Source organism: Crocodylus porosus, unplaced genomic scaffold (genome assembly GCF_001723895.1).
Source record: "Crocodylus porosus isolate Cpor-Errol unplaced genomic scaffold, CroPor_comp1, whole genome shotgun sequence".
NCBI lineage: Eukaryota > Metazoa > Chordata > Crocodylia > Crocodylidae > Crocodylus > Crocodylus porosus.
Window position 1 is genome coordinate 119720381 of NW_017728943.1, and position 21415 is coordinate 119741795.

At 40.0% G+C, this 21415-nt stretch overlaps 1 protein-coding gene across 4 annotated transcripts in view; it reads right to left on the reverse strand.

The window, feature by feature from the left end:
* MTHFD1L (methylenetetrahydrofolate dehydrogenase (NADP+ dependent) 1-like) overlaps positions 1 to 21415 on the reverse strand; it is a 276586-nt gene that overhangs the window by 242028 nt on the left and 13143 nt on the right. For 3 of the 4 annotated variants that reach the window (XM_019550076.1, XM_019550078.1, XM_019550080.1), the window contains exons 4-7: positions 19232 to 19356; positions 18173 to 18273; positions 17209 to 17348; positions 3106 to 3217 (exon numbers count right to left, since the gene is read on the reverse strand). In XM_019550076.1, the coding sequence (XP_019405621.1) occupies positions 3106 to 3217; positions 17209 to 17348; positions 18173 to 18273; positions 19232 to 19356 (478 nt within the window). The remainder of the gene's footprint in view (positions 1 to 3105; positions 3218 to 17208; positions 17349 to 18172; positions 18274 to 19231; positions 19357 to 21415) is intronic. The other variant, XM_019550079.1, reaches the window with a different exon arrangement.

Below are 21415 nucleotides of genomic sequence, written 5' to 3' on the forward strand. Positions count from 1 at the left end.
AGTCAGGGCGGCTAGGATCTGGAACCAGCTTCCAAGGGAAGTGGTGCTGGCTCCTACCCTGGGGGTCTTTAAGAAGAGGCTTGATGCCTACTTGGCTGGACTCATTTGAGTCCAGTTTTTCTCCCGCCCAGGTGGGGGGGTCGGACTTGAAGATCTACAAGGTCTCTTCTGACCCTACTACTATGATTCTATGATCCCGTTCAATAGAACTACTGTACTCACATTTGCACTGCTACTCATGTACAGTGTTTGCAGGAGAGAGCTGTAGGTAGATAAGCATTAAAGCTCTTCTCTGATACTAATCATAATAACAAATAAAACATTTGCGTGGACTTTTTATTTAGGCCAAGGAAATCTTTTTATTTTTCTGAGAAAAAATGGACAACTCCTCATTAGTCCTTTCTAGAGAACTTCAGAATTCTATGGCAAGGACGTTATGCACTATACATCGCTTACAGTAATTTCTGTAATGCCATTTTGTATAATATGCTATAGGATCTTTTTCTTAGGGAACACACACAAACTTTAAATAAACTAAATGATGTTTAAAGTCATTCTTTTTTTGATGTGGGTTCTTCCTTTTGTAAATGCAACTGCAAGGTGGAACACTGCTATTAGAGATTTGACTTTTCTGTTCTAGCTGATTCTTTTAGCTCAGTTTTAAGCTGTCATTTTTTTTCTTATCCTTTACTGTATGCAAAAAGCTGAATTAGATAAAGTACTAAACAGGGGGAGACTTGGCTGCCCCAGGTTGAACACGTTACAGAGTAATAAAGGTAAGGAAACGGAAATAACCAAAAATAAGGTGGAAGCAAAACTCAACTTCATTAATGAGCCCAAATGTACCCAATTTCCATAGAGAATTCTGAAAGAACTGGAACATGGAAGTGCAGGTCCGGTAGCAAGTATTTAAAGAGATCTGTCAATTAACAGTAACTATCATAAGAGGTTCGTAAATGTAGTACCTATATTTAGGACGGGGAAAAAGGGACATCAGCAACTACAGACCCATTAGTCTGTCTTCAACAGTATGAAAGACTTTAGAACAAATTTTGAAGAATAAAATTAAAGATAAAGAGGTAAATGGAAAAAAAATGTTTATAATCTGAGTTTATCAATACTGGATCATGCTATGCTAATCTACTCATGATAACAAATGTTCTAGACAAAGGAAATACAGTAGAGTTCATTTATTTGGACATCAGAAAAGCATCTGATGAAGTATCACACAGAAAACTATTATGGAAGCTGGAAAAGGTGAAGATTAGCAGAGAAATTGTAAATTGAGCAAGGAAGGGGTTATAGATGGCAACAAGAAGGGCTGAAAGGGGAAACATCAGACTGAAGGAAAACTATTAATGGAGTTCCTCAAGGATCAGTTTTGGGGCTGCTCTTGTTTAATATTTTCATTAATGGCTTTAGCATAAGACCTAGGAGTATGCTGACGAAATTTCCTGACAGTGTTGGGAGGTATTGTTAACAGATGGGAGGATAAGAATATCATAAAAGAAGGAACTGGACAACCCAGAGAACCGGAAAAGTGGAAATGGGATGGAAGTCAATAATAAAAAAAAATACAAGGTTATCAAGTCAGGAACTAACACTAACTTCACTAATAAACTTGTGAATTCATCGGTTGGAAGCGACTGAGAAGGAAGGCCTTTTGTGTGCAATTGTGACAGGAGTGTCTCTACTGGAGTCTGTCTATTGGTGACTCCACCCTCCTGTTATGGGCCAACCGCGTGCCTTCTCGCCTGCCATGCCTTGATCTTGATTAATTAATAGATGTTAACTAGTGGTAGGCTGCCCATTTATTTGCCCCAGTGGCAGGGAGCACTATCTGCGGCTCCTTCTTCCTCTCCTACACCGCAGCCCATGCCTTGCTGATGATATTGACGTGGTTTGATCTGGACCTTCTTGTAATTTGGCCCTCCCCTTGTCTCCCCTGGGCTTTCTACAGCCCTGTCTCACTCTGTCTCATTCTGTGCCTTCCTGGTGCTCCGCTGCCCCCTCTTGCTCTGGGGGCTTCTTGCTGCCCCCTCTCGCTCTGGGGCTGGGGTCAGTGCACCCCACAATATGCTGCACCCTCTCTGGCACTGGGGTCCCCACGCCACCAGGAATCCCCTATGAAGCCTCCTCCAACCCCTAATAGCCTCACCCAAACCACTGGTATAAACAGTAAACAGAAAACTCAAGCCCCTGGGCTACAACATAAAATCTCTAAACATCATTCAATCCCCACCAGGGAATTCTCTACCCCATTACAGCAAACAGGAGCTGCTCATGCAGTCAGGCTTCTCCCCTCTGCTTGCTCCGGCAGAGCTCCTTCTTCCCTGGCTGCTAGCGGGGAACTGCCCTCCTGGCCTCAGCCCTGGGGTTTATGTGCCAGGCCCTACCCCTTCCAGTCAGCTGACTCCTGGCGGTGGCTCTAGCAACCCACACATGTGCCTCTGCTCTGGGAGTAGCAGGCACCTTAATGTCTTGCTACAGTGATCAAAGGATGTCAATGGCCTGCCAAAACATGCAGTTGTGAAAAAGGCAAATGAGATCCTAGGGCATAAGATATCTTTCACAAAAAAAAAGCAGTGCCTTTTTTACAAATGGTACTAGTATGTTGACTAGAAAAGGGGTGAGTCTTGACAAGTGGACATCAGAAGAGTTTGGCCAAAAAACAAAACAACAATAACAAAAACCTAAAAACTGAGAAGGATTCTGATATATACACATCAGAAGAGTAAATATGTCAGAGACAGACTAGCTACTTAAGCTGTAGCACTATAGTGGTAAAACAGGTGGAAATAAACTCCACTTAAGATGGAACTCAGTAATTTTATGAGGAAAACCCATAACTGATACCTGCGATAGAACAGGAGACTGGATCAAGGGACCCAGGAGATCCTTTCCAGTCTTTGCATCAACTGTTGAATAATCCCTTCCTCAAAAATGTCAGGTAAATGAAGGACGAAAAAATATTACGTACACACACAAACGCACACAATTTATATGCACTGATTTTTATGGGCACTGTTACAAATGTGTAATTTTTGCAGCAATGTGTTGTATATATTCTTCTTTAAAATGCTATTCGATTTTAACCACTCTTACCTGATAAAACGTCATGAGAACAGTTAACAATGGTAGTTCCAGGCTTTATCCAACTGACCGGAATCTCTTCTGGTTTGCTGCTACCTATCACCATCACATCTGCCTGATGCAGCTATGAATAACCAAAATGAAAACATTACAGAATTAGGAATATTTAACGCACTGAAAAAATAACATTCTAAATAGTCCAAGTATTCAATAATTAGCCAGCAAACACCTTTTTCAGAAATGAATAAAATAAATCCAGACTAGTAAAAATTAACCAAAACTAGCTAAAACTGGACCCATGAAAGTGGCAAAACAAAATGTGAAAGCAAAAGGCAAGAACATACAGTAATAATTCCCTCAAAGAATTTCAACTAAAGAATTTTTCTCTTAATTCATGATTATTAATTGAAACAATTGGGCTAAGATTAATAGAATGAAGAACAATACACAGGATGAGGGAAAAAATTTTAACAATAGACAAAAAACATGAGCTATTTTCTTTCTGCCCTATCTCCCCATCTCTAGTGGAGTTCTGTAACAATTATAAGAATCTACATAAGAAAAGGAAAAAAACATCACAAGCACAGACAGACATATAAAGATACAGTAAAGGGGAAAGGAAAGCCCTGAACTGCAATAAGAAGTGAACACAGAAAATATTGAGGAACAGAAGAATACACAGAAATGTAAATAAATGGCAAGTGTCACAAACTGACTTGTGACTGACACTACTCCTGCCTCTCTTTCTGTCAAATTTGCATCAATGCAGTCCTGCCTTTGTACTGATGCAATCCTTGACATTTCTGCCAAGAAATAAGCATTGAACATTCCAACAAGTCCATAGTTTTTAGCAAAAACCAGTGTCCAAGAGGGGAGGAGACGATGACTGTCGTAGAAATGGTAAAAGCTAAAAATGTTGTCTTCTCCATAGAAAAGACAAGAAAGGTCTAACCTTCCTCAGGGACTGGAATAAGGAATTAGTGTGGGAGAACATTATTTGCCAGAGAAATAGCTGACAATCTGATTTAGATTTGAGATCTTTGCAAGACTACAACTTATGACAAGGCGTTGTCTCATGACCCCTGTTGCCTCAGTGGGTCTTGCACAAACCTGTGGATGTATCCAGCGGCAAGCTGCTTAAATACCTTTGCAAAATCTAAGTCTTAGCAACTCCAAATTCATATTATTTTTTTCATTTTCCACTAAATGCACTACCTTTTGGCTTTCTAAACACAACAGTTGTCTAAACTCAGAGTCATTTAAGAGTGCACAACAGCCCGACAAGGCAGTAACTGTCAAATAATAAATTTATTAGATTAAAGCTTTGTGTTAGAATTTATAAATACAAAAGTGTTTGCTGAAAACAGAATCTTGAAAGATAATCATTTTAAATCCCCAGACTCCTGAGAAGCACCATCTTTCAGATGTTTAGCATTTTTAATTAATTAATTAGGTCTAATTTTTACATCTCATCCCATACCATACCCAAAATACACAGCACTAAAGAACATGAGGCTGTTTTTCTGTATCTCCCTGGATTTTCCATTGGAGGTTTCCCATTTACACATTTACTTAGCACTTCTTTTATCAGAAGACTACATGAACACAGGGAGGAGTAATTGCAATAAGAAACCAAATTTGCAATTAGCCACAGGATGCTGAAGTGGATAAATACTGGCTAGATTTGACGTGTTCCACAGGAAAGCACAAGAACCCTACAGTAGGCATAGGTAGAAAAATGTGATTCCAATGCAGGTCTCACCTAACACATAGTAGTCTAGCAGTTGACTAAAGCCTTAAAGTATGGGGTATCAGCATTCCTTCTAAAATCTTTTGTTACTGACTCCTATAGTAGCACAATAGTTGTAAACATCCTCTGTAAATGTTATCAGGACTCAACAACAATTGTAACCCCAAAGGTTTCAGAGGTTTGCCGCATATTGTAAGTGGCTTTAGTTTTGAATTTTCTGCCTTTCAATTGCACTATGCTCATTTCCCATTCATTACGTTTATCTTGTCCTCTCACCGTCTTCTTTTCAAAGATAAAGTACCTAATTTTTTTTTTGGTTTATAGTCACAAGAATTTTTTTCCATCCCTATAATTCTTTTTGTTATTCTCTGTCCCTCTAATTTTGCAATATCCCTTTGAAGACTGGACAATGAGTGATGGAGTTAGAATTCCCAGTGAGACTGAACCATTAATTCTAAATATATTCCTGCATTTGCAATCATTCTATGCATCCTAATATTTGGATTGCTATTTTTAAACTGTAAAGATGTTAGTTATGACTTGAGAACATGGTCTGAAAAGTTATACGTGCAGACAAAACTTTGTTAGTTTTTATACTTATCCTAGGCTATACTTCTGGGGTTTTTTAGAGTAGTTTTCCAGTGAGTTATTTTAAACATGGTCAAATACTATGAAAATGAACAACTGATGATTATTCTTTAAAAAATTAAGAGAGTCCTGCTAAATATATCTATCTACACACACACATATACATGAAACGAAAAACTAGTAAGGAAGTGACATTAGGCTCTACTGTAATCTGGGGTGGGGAGAGGTGGGAGGTTGTTTATTGATATATAGTGGTACTAAGCTCTCTTGTGGAGTCAATAAAATGAAAATCCTAGTTTCTAAACTGGCAACTAAAACTTTGTCCTTCTGTGCAATACTGTTTGCTAAAGGAAGTTGATTTCAGGTATAATGTTTTGCTTTGGTGTCGGTGATGCTTGCTTTAGGAAATGACTGCTTCCTGTCCACAAGACAAGTTACTCTGATCAACTTGGGAAATGTTCTTGAGTGCAATTATAAATCAACTGCAGTCCTAACTTTTCTTCAAGGATACATCAATTAGACAGTCCATTAGCTCATCTATTACATTTAAGTACTAGAATAGAAAAGAATAATTTAATTTGATGTAGGTTTACCAAGGCTTTTTTTGTGCAGTTCAGTTGGCTTCAGGCTTTTATTTTTATTCCTTGCATTTTTCTTTTAAGATTTCAAAACTGTATCTCTCCATAAAAAAATAGTAGTACAGAACATACACTTCCTCCCTTAATTGGACAGACATGCCTATATTGCAAATGAAGTGAAAGACAGTAAAGGAAGCGTGTAAACTCAGGATGTAAATGTCTTCCCTCCAGCATAATGATCAGGTAGATTTTATTTGGTAAATGGTCTGTATGTGCCATAGACCTTATTAAGGAGTAAAACAGGCTTACCTAATCAGAGACTCAATAAAATCGGGTAATTGCAGGTCTTTTTCATTATCTTCTTTTCATGGGTCTAGTTTTTTCTTGTAAACAGGTTTACACATTTTATCCAATGAGATTATTTAATACAAAATACAAAAACAGCCCTGAAAACAAGGACCAGAACCTAAGGTCCCCCAGTTTCCAGGCTTCTTTGGAAGACAGCAGATATGAATTTTAACCCTCCCCCCGCCGCTTCCCATCACAGTCCCTCTCCAGGCTGAGGCAAGAACAGAACCCAGAGTTCCCTTTTTCTGGAAGCGATCTTTCTATGAAAAAATGAACAACTCTTCTTCTGGTAACCGTGTCAGAAGAGACCCAGTAACCTGTAAACAAAGGGATACTTATGTGGCTATGTCTAAGCCTAAGTCTCAAGCTCTAAATCCTAGTCTAACATAGGCACAGAGAGCAGGGGGGTTTCTGAAAAACTCCACTCCTTTCAGTCCTCTATTGGCTGGTGTCCCCTTTCCCATTCAGCTAGTTGGTATTTGTGAATCCCATCCTTAGGCACTTAATGTTTGCCATTTCAAATACCTGGAATGTAGATGCCTTACTTAGGTTTGTGGATTCCACTTCTACAGCCAGATGCCTGACTTTAGGGACAGAAATACTCACTTTTGGTGCATCTATGTCCCTTTGTGAAGACAGGCTTCAAAGCACTATTTACAAGAATTTTCATCTGCAGCTTACAACCAGAGTTCATCTACTCATAAAGTTTGTCTACTCATCTGATCTTTTGTCACAGCTGGTAACTGATAACACGCTATGAAATAAGCATTGTGCTATTGTAGGAAATAGTGAGTTTTGCCCAAGTTACAGGAATCCAATCTTTTCCAAACCAAAATAAAGATCAATTCTGTAGCCATTATAATTCAGATACATAACACCAAACTCGCATCCTACTGGAATAGAGACCAACATGAACCACACATTTACACGGTGCTAAGCATTCTGAGTCCTGAACTGGTTGTGACCTGTATACATTACTGCAACAACCCATAAACACTAACAATTCTGAAAAAACTTCAACTGATTTATTTGATCAATTCTGTCATATGCAATTACAAAGTTGAAAAACAGTTGACCCGACTAAACATTCGCATTTCTATGACTACAGATCATAACACTGCAAACCCTTAACAAGTATAATGCAATAAATTTTGTAGCCAATGTTAACAGCCGTTTGGGCGGCCAATGTCATACATATCTGTAAATATATATTAAAAAAAAGATGGATTTTTTCATATGTATGTAGTTATGTCATATGTAGTAGACTACTTTCCAGTGTGTAGATGATTTATACACATCTGTATACCCCCTCTCCCACTGATTTCTTTTCCCCATCCTAAAGAGAAAGCAAAAAATAAAAATTCCTCTGTAATAAAGGAAAATACACTTGCAAGCTTTTAAAAAAATTCTTAAGAAAACTAAAAGCTGAAATATGCAACATGTTTTAAAGCCTTTTAACTGTTAAAATGGAAAAGTTAAAATACAATTAATTTTCTATAAATCTGACTGACAGATTGATCCCACTGAAAGTTAAATATTTGTTTTACACAAAGTTGAGAGGCTCTGAAAAGAGGTTTACATAAACCCCATCAGGACATTTAAGTTTCACTTCACATAAGTTTTTCCTTTTTTCTTTTCCCTAATCTGTTCTCTTGACTGCTTATAAATCACTGGGAAAAGCTTGGAGGCATGGTGAGGACTAATCTCCTAAATCAGAAATAAATCTGACATTAGAGATGGAAAAGACCTGTGAAATCACCAAGCCTCACCCCACTGTAAATGTACCATGTAGTCCCTGGACACAGAGCGCATCAGATTAAACACAGATGCTACACAGGATTGTTACCAAAAGGCCAAGACAATATTGACAAGTGTTAATATGCAGCTGTGGGATAAACCAATTATATACAGTCAAATTACTAAAAACACCACATTTGATTATTTATTTCATAATGGAAAAAATGACAAGCATTGTATAAAACAATGTATAACACAAAAAGCAATAAAAAGACATGTAAAGATCTCCATAGGCTAGTTTTCAAGTAGAATCTTGCATTCTCCTTGGCAGATTTTTCATTTGGGAAGACCTGTGCCAAGAAATAATTTGAAACCTTACCTCATAATAAAATACAACTCCCTCCAATGAGATATAAGTAAAAGCAGATTAAAAAGAACCACCCATTCCCAAGACAAAAGACTAAATGTTAAAATAACAGTAATGATACACACACCAAAGCCAAACATTCAGTGGTAATGATATGGAGTAATTGTAATTCTAAATAATTTTAAAACCTTTTTGCTGTTAGAGTTGGAAAAATATTTCATTTCCCTGCAGCTGAAACTGCTTTCTACAAAAGCCATTTTAAACCAACCAAAGAAAGATCACTGAATTTAAGATGCAAAAGAAATATGTTTAATTAAGACATGGGTTCACGTGTCTAAAACAGTACTATTTAAATTTCAGTATTTGCAGGGAGGGGAACAGGAGAAACTGATTTGAAATTTTCATCAGCCAAGTTCAGAAAACACACATGCATGTGCTTTCCAAAATTATACTTTCCTTACTTAGATTTTCTTCCAGGTGCATCTACAGGTGTTTGATTATTTTGGAACACCAGCAGTTTTTTAAGAGGTGATATGGTGCAGGGAGAAGGAAGAAAGAACACCGTAGTATTTGTCAGCAGAGTGCTCATTGTTTTCCACAGAACACAGAGGCAGTATTGTCCCTCCAGTATGGGTTGTACTGTAGCATGATTAAAAGATGCACTGACTAATACATGTCCATTAAAAAAAAAAGGAAGAAAGAGAGACTCATGATTTCAATTAGTTGTCACTAATAGAAAGAGGGATAAAAATAGGCTATTTTACTACAGAACGTTGCATAATATCATGTTGTAAAAATGTGTACTACAACTACAGTATTCTAGGACCAGTAAGCTCCAAGACTTAATAAGCAAAAATGTTGACTCCCACATGGCATTTGTGATCTTTTCATTGATCTCTGGAAAGTTACAAAACCCCTATTACATCTGAAACACGTACCAGCCTCCATTACACTGGTTATGTCCATAATGACAACGTCCAACCTTTTATCCAAAGGTAAAATTGAGAAAGAAATAATTATGTGCTCATATTGCCAATAAGACACCACCTGTTCTTCCCTGTTATCTCCTATCTTACATATTGTGGATGCAAATCACTCTGGAGATTAAAGGAAGCCACACTCTATACTGTACGTATTTACCTCCGGTGCATTTTCCAGGCTGTTTATGGGTGTCTGTGCTGCAATCCAGGAGGAAGGACTAAAGTTTGTATATGAATAGTCAAACTAAAAACTAGCCAGGTCAGGCACTGATAGTGGAAATAGCCATGATAACATACAGTTCAGTAAATGCACGCACTGTATTTATTTAATACCTAAGAATTTAGCCCAGGTTTCACGTGGGTTTGCCAAACCCTGTACTGCTTGCAGCTGCACTGCTTTTGGAACCGAAGTTGGCTAATTAAAAGTAAATTTGGGTCTATATAAACTGTAGCCATGCTTCTGGATTGCAATATAAACATACCCAATTTATGTAGATCATGGCACCAAAGCTCAGAGAAGAACACTTTAAGATTTAAAAAACAAAAATAATCAGACACAAATGTTAATAGCTTGAAAACCTTGGTAGAAAAATAATAAACACACAATATTAACTAAATACATTCCATTTTCTTTTCCATTACATGTGATCAGTGGAAGAGATTTGTCTTTTTAAATAAGGGGTGCAAAATGAGATGTTTTTTAAAACTATGTTATTAAGTCTTCTCACAGAAAGTAAATGCGACTGTACCAATCTTTATCTTCATAATCCATTTTACATATACAATAAAACAATATAACCAGGACAGTATATCTATATAGCAATTTTACATGGTTACGTTAGAGTTGTTTGAAACATGAATGTGTCCACTTACGACTTTATGTAAAAATACAGAGTGTATAAGGACATTGCACAGCTGTGGTAAGACAGCTAAAACAATAGATAAAATCAAGTTAACACAAAATAAAATTAAGAAAAATCTTGGTAAGCTGTTCACTGTCCCAAAAAAATAAAAAAAAATGAGTAAGGGAGAAGAGCAGAATAAGACAGTTACTTATATAAACTTTAATAAAAATAATTTAAACAGGAATACTAAAATTGTCCCTTTGAATATGCAAATGGCAGCAAGGGAAGTCTTGCTTTTAAAGATTTGACTGCTGCTGGCAAGTCAAACTTTGAGTCATGGCAGTCTTTACAATAACTTATGACAGGGGTGTCAAAGATACAGTCCACAGCCTGGATCCAACATGCAAGCCCTGTCACGTGGCCCACAGCGCTGCTGCCCATGGATCTTTGAATTGACTCGTATGCCATGAGTGCTGTGTGCTGAATGCAGTACCTAAGCCAAGCCAGCTTAAGACACATGCTGGATCTGGCATGTAGGGTGGTGGGCCAGTCTGTTGGCCAGCCCCAAGCCGTTCATCCACCCCACAGGGCCTGATAAGTTTGGGACCCCTGCCTTATAAGTCAACCTAGATCAGTGGTTCCCAACCTTTTTTATATTGCAGACTGGCACAGAAGTGGGACAGGGCATGTGGATCTAGCTGCCTCCCTCCTGGGGCTCCCCTGCAGCCCAGCTTTAACCCCATATGACTTTTGGCAGCAGAAGCCACTCGCCTAGGCAGACAAATGGGGGTCAGAGCGGGGGGCTCGTGCCATGACCCTGCAACCACCCCTTTGTGGCCTGGTACCAGGTCACAGCACAGTGGTTGGGAACCTCTGATCTAGACAGCTAAAAGCCATAAGTCACCTATATTACTGAAAAAATTTTGCACGTGGTGAAATGCTTGCATGTATGCAGACCTTTCTTCTTACTCCCTACTGGGTAGTTTCATAGTTGGTAGGGTCAGAAGGGACCCGAGCAGATCATCAAGTCCAACCCCCTGCCATGGGCAGGAAAGAATGTGCCATGGGCAGGGTGATTATCCAGCCTCCTTTTCAAGACCCCCCAGGGTAGGAGCGAGCGCCACTTCCCTTGGAAGTTGGTTCCAGATCCCAGCCACCCTGACTGTGAAGTAGTGCTTCCTGATGTCCAGCCTGAACCTACTCTCAGTCGACTTATGGCCGTTATTCCTAAAATTCTTACAAATGGGAATTTTACTGTCAAATATAAGCACTCTACTCTCACAGGGCAATTAAAAATGTACACTTTAACACAATTTCTTTTTTTTCCAAGGACAGGGAAAAACAACAGTTTCAAGCTTCAAAAAAGCAGTATAAAAGCTAATACCTAAGGAGAAAGTTTTCAAAGACATAAATAACAGGAACTTAACTCCTATTAAATAAAAAACCAGGCACCTAGCTCTGATCTTTGGAAAGCTTCCGAGTAACACTTAAGGTAACAACGGTAGTACCAGGGAACTAGTTAACTTAAAACATTCCTTGTTCTGTCATTCAGTTGCTGTCTTCCATACAAATAAATAAATATTCCCATAGGTGGCAATTGTCTGCAATTGGCAATCTTATACCAAATCTATACTAGGATCTGTTGTCAATATAACGAGGGTGAATTTGAAATGACAAGCTTTATACTGGCAAAAGTTCTAGTACGCATGAATTCATACCAGCCAAAGAAGAACTCTTTGGCATTATAAGCTTATTTTGTTCAGGAAAGTGGTATGAGCTATGCCAGCCAAAGCATGTTTTTGCTTAGTAGTAGATGCTGACTACAGTAGGAGGGCTTGCCAGTATAATTATTCTAGCAAACCTTTCCTGGTGTACACAAAACCTAAGAAGCTACACCCATACTAAACTGATCTCTCAAAACATTCCTGCAAGGAGGGAGTATGATCAGACATGTGCCATGATCTGAAACCTATTAAAATTCATGAGAATTTTCCACTTTTTCAATCAACTTCAATTTGTTTTGTATATCTGCATCAGTGAAAACACGAAAAAAACAATTACACTAAAGATAAGCTATATCAGGGACATCAAACATATGGCCCACGGGTCATGGGTCACTGGACTGTCTCTACATGCCGTATGGGTAGGGTGACCATTAGTCCCAGATTGACTGGGACAGTTCCTGATTTCAGAGGCTAGTCCTGTCCCTAAGGTGAAAATTAATATGAGTGTCCCCAGCACCTACCTTTGGCTTGGCGGCTGAGCAGTAGAAACTGAAATAGGAAGTTGTAACACTAATTGTTACTTCACAGGTGATTGTTAACACCTGTGAAGTAAAGAACAATGGCTCATTAAGGGACCATTGACTCCCTGCAGCACTGGAGGGGAAGTGGCAGGAGCAGGCAGCATTTTGGATTTCACATTGTCCCATATAGTTACCCTATGCATGGGGCATACAGCAGAGCATCAGCCTAGGGCATGGATTACATGCATTGCCATGCCAGACCAGTCCTGTGCACTGGCTCTGGTCTGGAATGGGCCCCAGGACACCTCTGTGCACTGGAGTCAGTGCATGGGGACAGTCTCATCACCAGTTACCACACACAGCTTACACCTTGGATAGCCTGCACTGTATGCAGTGCTAGATCCAGCCTGCACATCACATGTATTGCAAGCCCTGGAACAGGTCTGGATCATGTTGCATGCAGTATGTAAACTGGACCGTGTGCTATGGGCATTGCTAATGGCACAGGGGGTTGGTCCCGATCCAACCTGCAAACCTGCCCAGTGACTCATCCAGGAGGGTGAGTTTGACACCCCTGAGCTATATCCGATATCCAACTTATGCCTGGTTAAAATACAATTTACGTCAGCTTCCTCTTCAACCTACCATTCAAGGTCTAGTGAAAGTAGACACATGAATCTCTTTTGAAAAAAAATATATAAAACAGAACACTTTTCATAATTATCACTAAGGCAGATGACTGTAATGTGTCTTTCCATTCTATCTATTACAATGCAGAGCTTAACCTACTACAGCAAAGGAACTCCAATAGCAGTAAATGTTTGCATATGACATTGGATGTTATAGTAAACTTTCACATGTGGAAGGCAGAAGATTCAAAGCATGAATGTTTTAAATATTTTGTCTTACTACATTTTGTGCAAATTTTAATGCATATTTGTAGGCTTTGAGTAACTTGCACGTGCACCAATAAAGTCACTTAATGGAAAGGGGGGAAAAAGGCTTTTGGATGCACAAACTGCATTTTACCACACTTTCAAAAACATGTCCCAGAGATTCTGAAGACAAAAGAGAAGGCAGGAACTACTAACAGGTGTGCGTCTTCAATTGCAACCATAGTATTTGACATTTATGTCTATATATAGAGTCAATTCTAGTGGCCCAGCAGCAAAAGTATGTTCAAGCCAGCATACTTTGACTTGAACACACTGTGGGAACTCTCAGGGATCATGACCAAGGTGAAGATTTCTGGACATGAAGTAGAATAAGGTGCTGCTTACCCAGCCACATTTGACCAAATTTATGGAAACACTGAGGGTTGCTGCCCAAGTAACACAGTATTTCAAACTTGCAGCTGAGGAAGACTAGTACAAATTTCCCTACAGCCTTACTGATTACAGTTGCAGGCAAAGTAAAAACCTACAGGTTTATGGACAAAAGTTAAAATGAACATGAGAAGACTGATGTGTAAAACCTCAATTTTCTTCTGCTTGGGCCTGGAACTCTGTTTCCTAACAGATCAGTGATGAAATAAATAGGCCACAGGGAATGCTAGACACTAATACATGACAATAGGAAAGGATCTGGAGGGCAGAAAATAGATTTTTAAACAGTGTACAGATTATAGATTATGAGAGCAGGTGGACAATCTCACCTAGTCCCCAAAGTCTTTTATATTTTTCCACATTGTGGAAAAATGGACTTTCCTTCCAGGAACCATTGCACAATTTTGTTACAAGATATGAAGAAAAAAGACAAGATTAATAAAAAATAAGATAAGGAGAACCAGATTTAAGTTAAGAAGTGCATCTCTGGTTGAGAGAAGTTTATATTTTCAAAAGTGTTGCCCGTCACTTAGAAACATAAAAATGAGACAGCTCTAACAATAACATCAGCAGCTGTAAAAATACCAACTTGTCAAAGAAGAAGTTTCTAAACACCACAGCTGTTCAATTAAATGCAAAATATATTTTCCTTTTTTTTATTCTGGCCTTAAATCCAAAACACAACATTTCACATTATATTTTTGAGCTGGCTGCCACCTTGTGGCACGTATTCAGAAACACTTTGAGGATTGCTCTCTATAGAATGCACAATAAATGTAAAAACTGGAAACAAAAACCTGGGCTACTACATGTCTCTCTCTAAGGCCCCCCGATGGATGTTACATTTAAGATGTACTTAACTAGTCAATCATATATTAAGTAGTAACCTGGCCACAAGTTAGTTCAATTGGCATGATAAAACAAGGAAAAAGCCACCAACTTACTACACAAATAGTGTGATAACTGTGTGGTTGGTTCCTATTGCACCTTCACTGAATGCGTGGCCAGAGCTCCCAGACTCTGAAGAACACCAGAGACCCTTTCAAGACTCCTGTGGGCTCCGGTGACTGGAAATGCTGGTCAGCTGATCAGGAGTCTAAACTAAGGGAGCGCATAATGCAGTCCTGTGGCCGGAAGCCCCAGCCAGCTGATCAGAGCTTCCATGCACCATGTACTCCCCTGGCTAGGAGTCCCAGTCAGCTGAGAGGCACTTCCAGCTGCAGGAAGCACATGGAGCCTTTAGCTTCAAAGCAGCAGGGGAGTGCATGGTGCTCCCAGCTCAGGAGTATACTGGAGCCAAGGGCTCCCTTGCACTCCCAGCTGGGAGCCCCAATCAGCTCAGCGGAGCTCCCAGCCAGGAGAGCGAAGGGAGTCAAGCTTGCTATCTGCCAGTGCCGAGAGAGACTGGGGTCCTGGGCTCCCCCCGCATCAGCAATATGGCACAATGGTCTCTGATGTTCAATCCCACAATCGCGCCTCCTGCCAGGCATGCGTGATTGCTGGGATCATGCATCACATCCCATTGCATCTTGAATTCAACACCAGTCAGTGACTTAATGCTTATTGTTGTTTGAAACAGAGTGGTACCTAGAGACCTAAAGTAAAATCAAGATCCAAGAACTGTTTATCCACAGACTAAGAAATATTTTCAGCTGGGTTTGTTACTTGAATGTTCCAAATTATTTAGAAAAAGGAATTTGACTTTATTGCAATTGTCAAGTCCTTGCTAACAGTTCTAAAAAAAATTTAAGAATATGTTCCAGATTTCCAAGAGATCATTTCATAAAGTCTCCTATACTCATGGACGTCAGTAAATGCTATTCCATACCACTCAATACCAGGAAGAGGATCCTGCTTCTCTTTGCCCAAGTAATAGATGCTTTCGTGAAATTCACTAGCTCTCAAGCTATTTCATGTAAGCAGTTCTATTGCCATGACAAAGAAACAGGTTACTTTTTTGCATCAAGGGACATGGAAAAGAGTTATATTTTAAGTGTATCAGTAAGCAGAACTGGTTTTAAATTGTGTGCGAGAGAGTGTATGCACACACATATATAGGAACACAATATTCAGCCTAGGATCTCAAAAAATTGAAAAACAGTCCTATATTACAATAGGTCCATTCTAGTCTCAATGAGCTACAAGCTTTTGAATAATAGAGGAAGATAAATCATCTGAACTTTGTGATGATCCCTGCTGTGAGTCTGGCCATTGGTTGTCTTAGAGGTAACACTGCCACCCATCACTATTACAGTAAAAGCTTTGTTATCCGGCACGCATGGGGAATGGAGGGTGCCAGATAACAAAATATGCCAGATAACAGAGCAGCCCGAACAGGCATCTTGGGCAGGCCCTGTGGGCCCCGAGGGACAGGGAGTGGGGACCCGCACAGCCTGCTATGCCCCCGGGCTGTGGGGGCTTGGCAGTGCAGACTGCTTTCCCTTGGGCCATGAGGGCTCTGTGAAACCAGAAGTGTCACAGTAGGCACTTCTGGTTTCACTTTTCCCTTATAAGCCGGCATGCTGGTTAACAGAGCATGCCGGCTTGTAAGGTGCCAGTTAACACAGCTTTAGCTGTATACTAAAGTGGCACCCAAATAAAACAGATTGACAGAAGAACCTTTGTGTACTTCATGGAATGTGGGGCTTCTCTCCCCTTTGGGATTACAACAAGCTCTGTTGAGGGGATAGTTTTCCTTCTGTACTATTTCCTAAAAAAGATTAGATTTAATCTCCTCCAGAAGTTCTTTGCAAAGACCGATCCTGCTAGCTTTGCTCCTAACCCCAGATATCCTTCTCAGCCCTGCTCTTCAACCAGGAAGTAAAAGCAGATTTTGAAGGAAAGGTTGAACTCAAATGATCCTCAAATTTATTTGCTCTCTTAACACCATGTAGTATATTAATGATCAAAAGGATTTGAATATTTGAAATTTTGTCCTATAAAGTTTTTGTCTTGTACACCAATTTCTTCAAATGCCAAGATTATTACACAATTAAAATGGAAATCATGAACAGTTACCATATTACTTTTTAAAGCTTTCATCATATAAAGGGACCAAAAGTCATTAGCAGAACTGAAGTGGCAGATGCCAGAACTCCAATAAGTGGTTTATCATTGACTTCTTTTACTGTACCTAAGAAATTATACCATAAAATACCCCACTGAAATCTTCGGTGAAGCACAAAGAGGCTCATGAACTGTAACAATCTCTACCAGTTTCAAAATTTATTCCAACTTCAAGACAGAACTGAAGCATTACAGTTGTGAATGAACCTGAACCTTCAAAGTGTGGTTTAGTTCCTTTCCTAAATTGTAAGAATTGTGTTACAATGTTAGAAAAGAGGATAGTTACCTTGCTCTGAAGTTGCTGCGTATTCCACTGGCAGCTCATAACCATGGCTCCTTTTCTCTGAAGTAGACACTGAAGAGAGGCTGCCAGAGGTGCTGCAGTTCCAACCAGTAGCACCTTCTTTCCATCTATAGTTCTATCTGCTTGATAACATACAAACCATTGGTCATTTGCACTGTCTGCAACAGTAAGACATTTACTACCAAACCACTGGTGCAGGGAGCTCACTCACAGACATTCATTTAAATTGACTTCTGACTTTTTTCCTTACTATGTAACAAGGTTTGCAGAAGCTAGAACTCAATACAGCGCCTTCAAGCTCCAGCAGATTTACAGTAAATTTGAAGAGGCCAAACACTACACGTGAGATAACAGACAAATGCGTGTTTCAAGTGACTCATAAGTGAATGTCTGATTCTGTGAACATTGTGCATACATTTTTGGAACAAAGGAAATATGATTTTGCACATATCCCTTAATTTATTCATTTATCCATGATAGGTGTTTTACCACATCTCATTTAAAATCTACCTATCAGTAAAAAAATCTTGTCCCCACAATTCTGAAGCACAATAGGACCTGGTCTAGCTCTGAATGAACATATTGTTTTAAGTTAACACTGTCTTTCACAAAAGACAGAGTTAGCTCAAACCTATTTAATGCAAAACTCATTTCAGCAAAAAAGAGCTGTTCATTGAAACCTGGAAGGTAAAGCTTGATTTGTCTGAGTTGATGCTTTATCCAAAACCCATCTTTGATCTCCTAACTGGAATCTGTACTGAAACCAATTTGTTTTTATGAAAGTTTGATATCAAAGGAGACCTTAGTGTGATGGAACTCATTTGCAGCAGCTTTTCTTAGTCCCTGTCACCGTGTCAGTACTATTAAGGTCTATAGACAAAACCACTTTTTCTGGGAGTACTAAATTTAGGTCTTGTTCAGGCACATGAAAGACAGAATGTCCTACCTATGTTTTCAAGAAGCTGTATCACAGCACTGGCAGTGGGATAAGGTAAACAGTCATAAACATCTCCATACAGCAGTTGTCCTAAGTTTACAGCTGATACTCTGTGGGGGAAAAATATGGAAACAAACAGAAATTATGCAAGATGGTTATTTTAAATAAAGTTTAAAATAAATAAAGTCTCACCTTTCACCTACATTAAAAGAAAGATTTCCTGGATAAAAGGACTAAGAATAGCTCACAATTAATTTCTAAAGCATTGCACTCTTTGACTCTGCAATTCAAGTGGACAAACACAGAATATTGAGAAAGATTTAGAAAAAGGAAAGGGACAGTGGGATTAAAAGAAACAAACTGAAGGAAGAAACATCATCTATGACTTTTTAGAAGGAAGGAAGGAAGGAAGGGGCAATACCTGATGAAAGAAAAGTGAAAACATCAGGGTTTAACAGAATTCAGAGGAGACTGAGTATATTTAAACACACAAGAAGAATGTCATTCCAGGCATATGAAGTGACACAACACAAGACAATTGGTACGGAGAAACTGGCAAAAAACTGTCCAGAAGGAAGTGCTACAATTCAGACAGTGGTCCAGGGATGTAAATTACACCACAAGCCCCTCTGCCTAGTGGTTACATGAGTGTGCTGTGGATTGATTGTAAAGGGTACAAAGGTAGTTTAAACAACAGCAGCCCTCTTCCCAGACCTAGGGAGATACTACCTAAGAATCTCACCTTAGAGCTTCTTAAGAAAATGTAGTTAATTCTTAAAGTAAGAACTGCAAAATATTTAATTTAATGAAGAGAATAAAATTGGAATTTTGTTTTGGCCCCTCAAGTTTACAACGTGTACAGATAAAGAGAGTGTTTCACAAATAAGATGACTTCAGCATTAATCTTTTCCTAGATTTTTAATATTCTTTTGTCCACATCTCAATAGTACAGTGTATAGCTAAATATAGTGACTGAAGAATCCATTAGTGAAAAGCACTTGGAGGAAAATCAATTTTACAAAGCCATTAAACTTGTGTGCTAGGGTTTCATCTCACTGCTTAGCTTACCCATCCACATCCTTCTCTGGTTTCAATGCACTTAATATTTTGCTGCTGTAGGCATTTTCTGGGAGGTGAAGGGCAAGACCATGAACCGTAGGATCATCATTGAGTTTCAAGATTTCACCAACAATCTAGAAAGTTAATAAAATGCATTGGGGAACAGTATAACAAAACACAGTCAGAATCAGAATATTGGGAAGTAAAAATGGAAATGGGCTGTAGCTGTAAAATAATGACAACAACAATGATAACGATAATATATAGCAATTTTAGCTACCTAAATCCTTTTCAGATATAGCACGTCACTCAGATTCTCAAGTGGGATATGGATACAAAACATGCTGGGTAGTTAAGTACTCACATATGCAGTTCTATATGGGATTACATGAGTGCCATAAGGAAGAACTGGTCCCTCACACTGATGTAGTGGGAGTGAACAGACAGGCACATATAAAAAATAAATTCATTTGGATAGGGCAAGGAAAAGGAAGGAGAACGTACTTATGGTATTTTAAAGGGCAAAGACAAAATACAAAACTGAAAAAGCAAATTTTACTGGCCATCTTTAATAAAATTATCTAATCAAAAACACAGCCATGGAAAGCTGCTTGCAGCTGTAAAGCTTTGTGATCATATTCTAACCTTTGCTCTTTCCCTAGTTATACCTCCCTATTAGTTTTTCATTCATTTATTTACTATACTATGTCCAAAGCTAAGTTTGCAAACTCTCTGGGGCAGAGACCACTCTTACTCATTCTATAAAGATCCCACCATATAGTAAGAGTTTATCTTGTCTACTATAACATGGTACAGCAGACATTCACAGGAGCCCTGGGGATAGAAGCAGCCAAGCAGGCTGCACAGGGCTGCACTCCTTGCCCCCAGCACAGCACCAGTTTCCTTTGTCACAGGGGCTCCGCGCTGCACCTGCAGGTCCACATTCACAGAGGGGGAGCCCTATACTGGACTCTGAGCAGAAGAGCAAGGGGAGGGGCTTCCTCCACTCCCAGTGGAGTATGGAGACCTGCACAGCAGGGAACAGGGGAAGCAGCAGACTCCAATGCAGGACTTCCCCTGCTGTGAATGCTGGAGATGCAGGCACGGGAAGCAGAACCCTAGCAATGGGGCAGGCTCTGCTCCCTCCTCCCATGCAGCGGTAGCTGGAGTCGCACCTGTGCCAGGCATGAGTACCCTGACCTCCCTGCCTGCTGCTGCTGTCAGGCAGAGAGGTCTGCATGCCATGGAGGAAGTGTGTGGGGGGTCACTATACCCCCCACCCGCACACCCATACTCTGCTCAGCTGAGCTCCGCACTCCCACTGCTGATCTGGGGGGAGGAGGAAGAGGAGAGGGAAGACTTCCCCCCAGCATGAAACAGAGCCTCTCCCTGCCAAGGGGGATGAGTGGCGGGGAAAAGTCCTCCTCTGGGGCTAGGCAGCCTCATAGAGCCCCCCTCCCCACCTCACTACAGGGGCAGAAAAGGAGAGAAAAGAGCCCCTCCCCCAGCTCCAAACAGGGCCTCCCTCCCAGCACCATGGCAGTGGGGGAGCGGGAGGAGGGGGAAGAGTTCCCTTCCGGGGCTGGGCAGCCCTGTGTGCTGAGACTGGTCCTGCTGTCAGGGAGCCACTGTGGAAGGGATGGCATGCTCTAGCACGCCCGGACTTCTGGCTTGAGCCACTGCAGGCATGTGCCTGCATTTCCTGAATAGAAAGGGAAACCCACTTGGAAACCGATTCACTCTCTGCAGGTTAGACTAACCTGCAAAGATTGAATCAATTCAAGCTTAGGCTTTCTGAATGTCTGTCCCTAGCCTTGGTGCGTTTTACAAGCTGGATGACAAGGCACTGTGGGCCAGATCAGGTTGAACACCACCAAAACTACATTTAGGTGCATTCAAGTGGCTCCAGATAACTCATGATTTTCCTGGCTATAGTGTGGTTTTAAAGGAAAAAAAAAATTGAAAACTGTATCCCAGACCAAAAAAACAAACCCAAAACAAAACCTTCTCTTATATAAACTCTTGTAGTAACAGATGAGTTTATAAGAAAAGTCTCTAAATTTTGTAGTCCCAAATTACTACAAAACACATCACAGAAATGATAAAGATTTCATAGATTTCATAGACATTAGGGCTGGAAGGGACCTCGGGAGATCATCGAGTCCAGCCCCCTGCCCAAAAGGCAGGAAGTCA